This window comes from Mustela putorius, unplaced genomic scaffold (assembly GCF_011764305.1).
Source record: "Mustela putorius furo isolate JIRA1106 unplaced genomic scaffold, ASM1176430v1.1 tig00000731_pilon_pilon_pilon, whole genome shotgun sequence".
Lineage (NCBI taxonomy): Eukaryota > Metazoa > Chordata > Mammalia > Carnivora > Mustelidae > Mustela > Mustela putorius.
The window spans coordinates 2,464,529-2,471,313 of NW_025421461.1; the positions used below are offsets into that span (position 1 = coordinate 2,464,529).

At 60.2% G+C, this 6,785-nt stretch overlaps 1 protein-coding gene across 2 annotated transcripts in view; it reads left to right on the forward strand.

The window, feature by feature from the left end:
- Window positions 1–6,783, forward strand: part of SLC5A10 (solute carrier family 5 member 10) — a 58,786-nt gene extending 52,003 nt beyond the window's left edge. For both annotated transcript variants that reach the window (XM_045083662.1, XM_004776553.3), the window contains 5 exons: window positions 1,352–1,502; window positions 5,448–5,616; window positions 5,804–6,019; window positions 6,239–6,296; window positions 6,417–6,783. In XM_045083662.1, coding sequence (XP_044939597.1) covers window positions 1,352–1,502; window positions 5,448–5,616; window positions 5,804–6,019; window positions 6,239–6,296; window positions 6,417–6,523 — 701 coding nt within the window. In that variant the 3' untranslated portion in view covers window positions 6,524–6,783. The remainder of the gene's footprint in view (window positions 1–1,351; window positions 1,503–5,447; window positions 5,617–5,803; window positions 6,020–6,238; window positions 6,297–6,416) is intronic.
- Window positions 6,784–6,785: the final 2 nt, after the last annotated feature.

Consider the following 6,785-nt stretch of genomic DNA (forward strand, 5'->3'; position numbering starts at 1 on the left):
AAGGCTTGGCCTCGCGGTGGGTTCCCACCTCTGGGCCTCACCTTCCTTTTCTGTTCTGGGGGTGGGGTTAGGTCGCTAAGCCCCCGAGTGCTAACACCCAGCCATTGCTGGGCCATAACCTCTCTCTAGGCCTTGAGCTCCCTTTCTGAAATGTGGGTTGAGAATAAGCCCCAAGTTAATCCACCTCCCTGAGCAAGAGAAACAAGATGGAGAAACGTTTTGGGGGAAAACCATGATCTAACTCACTTTTCTTTGGCCCCAACCCAGTCAGCACGCTAAGTGAACAGAGAGGGCCACGGGAGGCCTGGAAGTCACACAGCGGGTCAGACACAGAACCAAGGCTAGGCAAAAATAGTACCAGGGCGGCTGAGCCCTCAGGGAAGGGGACCCTCAGTCAGGTTTAAACTAGGGCAAGGGGTGGAGGACAGAGAGAGAATCTGCAGGGATGGAGGCGAGGTGCTTAGACACTTGAAGAAAAAGCACAAGAGGCCTTGGATATACAATCAGACTGAGGCCCAGAGAAGGGAGCTGACCAGCCTGAGGCCACACAGCACTGAGATGGAAATTGAGCCTCCTTCTGTCTCTCAGGGCTCCCGACTCTCAGCCCCTCTCAAGCCCACGACTTCCAGAAGGCTTTGCAAAGCAGACCCTCATCCACCCCCGATGGGGACCCCTCCCTCATTTTCAGCCAATCCCTGTGTAGATTTTTCTCTCTCTCCTGGGGAACCAACCGCATCTCCTTTTCCAAAGAAAGGGGACCCCCTCTGCCTGCTGGGGCCTGCCACACACAGGCCACCAGGCCCTGCCCGGGTTGTGACCTCTCAGCAGAGGGTCCCGCCCCAGGCCTTCCTGTCCCCACCCCACTGCAGAGTTTTGCCTCTGGCCACTGTGAGTCCCTGGGCACCTCTCCTCCCGCTAGGAGCTTCCACTTCCTTGTCTGTCAACGGGTTAATAATGCTTCCGTCAAGTAAAGGCCTGGGTGTGAAAGTGCTTTGTCACCTGCAAAGCTCCTCAGAGACGGGAAGCTCTGAGTGCACCCAGAACAGTAGAAGCCATCCCCGTTGTGACAATGGGGCCACAAGCCGCAGGCTCCAGCCGCAAATCCAGAAGTACCCACCCCGCCGCCCCCCCCCCCCACCTCCCCACCCCTGCCCCGCAATTGCTCTTGGCCTCCAGCTCTCCTCTCCTGTCTGGGCCTTTCTCCCGTGAACACCTCCAGCCTCCTTCCTCCGGGGGCTCTGCTCTCGAGGACCCGTGAATGGCCGCTCCTGACAGTGGGGCCTCAGAAAGGAGGATGCAGGCAGGAGGGGCTCCCGGGCAGGGTCACAGCAGCCCCTTCCCTGCCCTCCAGGTCTGCGGGGGCTGATGATCGCAGTGATGATGGCCGCGCTCATGTCGTCGCTGACGTCCATCTTCAACAGTAGCAGCACGCTCTTCACCATGGACATCTGGAGGCGGCTGAGACCCCGGGCTGGCGAGCGGGAGCTGTTGCTGGTGGGCCGGTATGGTGGCTGGGGGGGGTCTTGGGGGGAGTGCCAGGCCCCAGGGACAGGCTGGGACATGGGCTCCCCAGCCATGTGAGGGATGGCCCAGGAGGCCTTCCCAGAGGGGGTCTTTGAGGGGTGAGTTGGGGTTTGCAGGTTGGAGAAAAGTCCATCCCCCTTCCTATGTGGCTCTGGTCACCCCTTCACGGTCACGGCCCTCATCTTTGATGTATCTGTTTCTCTAAGCTTCATCTGAGGGCATCTCTGCTGGGGAGAGGCCCCCTTCCCCAGCCATCCCAGAGATCTCTCTGTCTTCCCCCAATCTGAGCCCTTAGCCCTCCTGACAGAGGGGGCCCAGAGCTGGTTCTCGGGGGGCCCCACTCAGGCCATAGCTGTCCCTGGCCCCCCTGAGCTTCTGCCGTTTCCTCCTAGCCTTGCTTGTCCCCTCCTTTTCACCTCAGTGACTCACCCCATGATCTTTCTAGACTGCCCAAGTGACCCCTCCTCCACGTAGCCCTCTCTGATAACCCCCGACCAAGAAATGGGCCTCTCTCCCCTCTAAGCCTCCCACAGGGGATCATCATCAGAATCCTCCCACAGCACACGTGTCTCCCTGATGTCCCCCTCCCCACCCCCTGCTCCCACAAGGACGGGCTGGAGCTGTGTTGGCAGAGTACCCGGGAGTCCTTTGGGGTGAACTCCGCAGTGGGTGACGGGAGGTTGGCATCTCAGTGTGCATATGTGCTTGTCTGCTCGGGTCCTCTCCTAGGTCCCACCCATCCGTCTCCCTCCAGGCCCTTGCAGCCCCCGACTCTGCAGGTCAAGGGGTCCAGCCTCCCATTCCTAGCTCGACCAACAGGGCAGCCTCGGGCTCCTGGCCCTAGGCACCCATCCTCAGGGCGGGGTCTCTCCCAGAGTTCCCGGCACTTGTCCCAGGGATGCAAAACAGCCGAGCCTCTTCCAGAAGGGCCCTGTCAGGACACGCCACTCAGCAGGCAAGTGTGAGCTCATCTGTGGGCTCACTGCCTCCTCCAAAAACAAGGAGCCTCTCCCTCTTGCCTGGCGGGAGGCTTCTGTGTCAGCGGGTCCTGGCCCCTTGACCTCCTCTCCCTGCCGTGTGGTTCCCCTGCCCCTCCTCCGTGGCTGTGTGGCCCTGGAAGAGTACCCGGGAGTCCTTTGGGGTGAATTCCGCAGTGGGTGACGGGAGGTTGGCATCTCAGTGTGCGTATGTGCTTGGAAGCCCGTCCTTGTCCGACAGACTCCTCCACAGCCCTTCCAGGCTCACATCCTGGGACCTGACACCTGAAAGCCCCCTACCTCCCCGCCTCCTCGGAAGCAGGCTTCTCTCTTGCTCCCACCTGAGACCGAAGTCCTAAACTGGTTTCCCCTCTACCCCCAGCCACAGGGCCCTTGACCCTCCTTCCCACCTCTCTGACCAAGTCAAGCCCCACCCAACCCAGGCCCTGCCAGCCTGCCTGTGGGCACGCGGCTGTGTGATGTGGGGCGGCTTTCTCACCCTCTCTGGGTCCCGGTTCTCTCAGCTGCCAGTTTGGTGAAGTCGGAAAGGATCGAAGGCTAGGTGCCGGCCCAGGGTTCAGCTCTAATGTGTCTCCCTCTCAAAAAACCGGGACACCCCCCCTACCCAACACCTCCAGCCTCCTAAAACAACACTATTTAAGCTGTGTTTCCTGGATTGTGTGGGGTCCTGTGTCTCTGGAGTCTTGATCCAAGGGGATATGGGACTTAAAGAGAAAGGGGCCGCAGAGCATGTCCAGAGGCCTGGGGAGGAGGCCAGCACGGGACAGGGACAGGCAGGGGCATGCCAATGACCCTGACAGTCTCATTAGGTTGGGGTGAGGCGAGAGAAGCTGTCGCAGGCCTGGGGGAGGTGACAGTTCCACATCTGGGGCCCTGATCTTTGCCAGGCCCCTCTGCCTCGCCCTTCTCCTTTATGTCCCTCTGCTGCTACCCTCTTCTGTCTACCTTCTGTCTATTATTCGGTTCACAAATAGTGCCTGATGCCTGCCTGGTGTCCTGCATTGAGCTGAACAATATAGGGGGCCCAGGAGATCTCAAAGCCCCCACCTGGAGTCCTTGAGTGGCTCGCCTACAACCACAGCTGCGGCCCAGGGATGGTGGTCTGATGGCAGTGTGCATGCGTGGGAAGGGATGGGTTGGAAGGCTTCCTGGAGGAGGAGGGCCTTGAGCTGAGTCTTGGAGGAAGAGGGGGGTCAGCCAAGGGGAGGAGTTGGAGAAGGGTGTCCTAGGCAGAAGGAACAGCCTCTGGGCTTGGGGTCCCTCTGGAAGGGGGAAGCCCTAGAGGGCAGCGGGAAGGCAAGGGCCCCAGTCTGGGCCACTCTGGAGAGACCAGGCCCCGCACAGAGATGCTGAGTCCAGTGTTGGACGCAGGAGCCCGCGTGGGGAGGGTGGGGGGGCGGGGTGTTAATGGAGCCCGCCTAGGCCTTTGAAGAGGGCAGTGCCCGCCCGCCCGCCGGGCTAAGGGTTAATTAAGCCTTAATCAAGGAGACACCTCCTCCCCCCCCACCCTCGCCCTCAGGCTTGGAAGGGAAGAAAGGGAGGTGGGAGGGTAAGCAGACAGGAAGGACCCATCCCAGCAGCACGCTTGGCCTCTCTCGCCAATTGCCATCCTATCCAGGGTCCAGGGGGCCTTGCCCACCCCCCATCTTGGGGTGAGCAGTGTCCAGGTGAGCCAGGACACAGGGGTGAGGGGTACTCAGCTGAGGAGGAACAGATGGGACACCTCACCCCAGCTCTGTCTCCTTAGCTGGACGAGGTCTGCGGCACCTGAGTGGCTCAGTCATTAGGCATCTGCGTTTGGCTCAGGTCATGGTCCCAGAGTCCTGGGATCGAGCCCCTCATCAGGCTCCCTACTTGGTGGGAAGCCTGATTCTCCCTCTCCCTCTGCTTGTTCTCTGTCTCAAATAGATAAAATCTTAAAAAAAAAAAAAAAAAAAAAAAAAAAAAAAAAAAAAAAGACTGGATGAGGTCCTCCTCTGCCTAGAAGCCCTCCTGGGTTAATGCTTCCTCTGGGTCCCCCTCAGCCCTGTCCTTACCACAGGGTAACGGGCTCATCTGTTTTCTTTGCTCTACTCAGGGACAAGGGCCCACTCGTCACTGAGTCTGGGCTTCTGGCCCAGTGCTCTGCACTCGGGGAGGGGGGACTCCAAATGGGTGGCTGCTGACTGTGGACAGCGTGTCCCTGTGGCGGAGGGCTCACACCTAGAGGGGAGGCTGGCAAGAGCCAGAAGGAGTCCCCACAGGGTAGGGAGGCAAAGGAGCTCCTCTGGTCAGAGGTCTCAGGCTTCAGGGAAGAGGAGTCCACATTCCCAACTAAACCCAGACCCAGACGCCTGGACCCAGCCCTTGCCCTCTTAGGACAGAGATCACCCTGTGATGGGCACAAATCAGCAGGCCCGGGCTATGGGCATGATGAGGTGTGTGCCCCATAAAGGCCCTGCTCCTGCCAGATCCCAACAGTGTTAGAGAAACTGCCAGGGGGAGAGTCTCGCTGGTATATGGGGGCTGCAGGTCATTCTTGAAACTGCCAAATGTTTACTGAGCATCTACTCTGTGCGAGGGGCTGGTGCATCCAGCCCACAAGGGGAGACAGACGGTAAGCAAGTGGGATGAGAGCTTGAGGACAAAGGGAAGAGCCTGGTGGGGACCTGGGGGGCCCTCCCCAGGGACAAGAAGGAGCAGAGAGGCTGAGTCGGGGGCTGCGCCTGCGGGCGGCAGGAAGACACAGAGGGTTTGGGTCAGGGTGGGGCTGGCCACCTCCCCAGAGGAGCCAGGCGGCAGGGGTGCCTGCGTGTGGTGGTGGCAGGGGCGTGTGCGTGTGGTGGTGGCAGGGGCAGCTGGAGAGGAAGTCTTAGTGATCCCGGGAGATGGGGGAGAATTGAGGAAGGGGCTTGAGGGTCGAGAGCACATGCTGCTTGCCCACAGGTTGGTCATCGTGGTGCTCATCGGCGTGAGTGTGGCCTGGATCCCCGTCCTGCAGGACTCCAACAGTGGGCAGCTGTTCATCTACATGCAGTCGGTGACCAGCTCCCTGGCCCCACCGGTGACCGCTCTCTTTGTTCTGGGCATCTTCTGGCCACGCGCCAACGAGCAGGTGGGTGGGGAATGGGGAGAGCTAGGGCTGCAGATGGGAGGTCGGGGGCAGGCTCTGTTCTCTTCACGCGGACAAGCTGTGCCTTCTTCCTGTCTCCCCCAACACCCCCCCCCCCCGCTTGTGTGTGTGCTGGGGGAACCCTGGCCTCCCCCGTCACCATGTACCTGCCCTGCCTCCTCTTTCCCAGGGGGCCTTCTGGGGCCTCATGGTGGGGCTGGCAGTGGGCACCACAAGGCTGGTCCTGGAATTCCTGCACCCCGCGCCCCGCTGCGGAGACCCGGACACGCGGCCGGCCATCCTTGGCAGCATCCACTACCTGCACTTTGCCGTCGCACTCTTTTTGCTCAGTGGAGTCGTGGTGGTGGCTGGGAGTCTGCTGACGCCACCACCCCACAGGGCTCAGGTGAGCCTAACCCCAGGCCCTGACTGTGACCCCTGACCTTTAACAAACTTTGACTCCGGTTCCGTTTCTGACCCCTGACCCTCTGTGACTCTGGAATTTTCTAGCTCTTGACCCCTGTCCCTTTTAGAACTCAGCTGCTCACTTGCCATCCCTGACCCCTGCCCCTGTCTGGGCCCAGCCCTGTCCTTGCCACACCCCCATTCTGATCATTCTCTCCAGATTGAGAACCTTACCTGGTGGACCCTGGCTCGGGATGTACTCAAGGGAGCCAAAACAGGTGTGTGTGTGGCCCTAGGCTCTGACCCTGACCCCCACCCCAAAGAGTCCGGGAGGTGGGGGGCACTAGGTGTGGCCCTGGGACCTCCATCTGTCTCTCTCCTCTACCCCCCTCCTCCAGGCGATGGCCGAGTACCCCAGAAGCACGCCTTCTGGGCCCGCGTATGTGGCTTCAATGCCATCCTGCTCATCTGTGTAAATATCTTCTTCTACGCCTACTTTGCCTGATGCTCGCCCTGGGGGCAGGAAGCCCAAGCCCTTTGAGTTCTCAGGTCCCCCTCGCTTTTGCTAACAAGGACACCGAGGCCCGGAGAGGTGTGGTCTCCCCTCACGACTCCATGGCCGGTCAGCATCCAGGGACTGGCTGAGCCAGCAAAGCAGGAGTCCCAGAAAAGTAGGGACGCAACAAACAGAAAACGTGATATTTCGAGAATCGCGCAAAGTAGTCCTAACGGCAATGAAAATTAGATCTGTGATGAATAGCCTGATA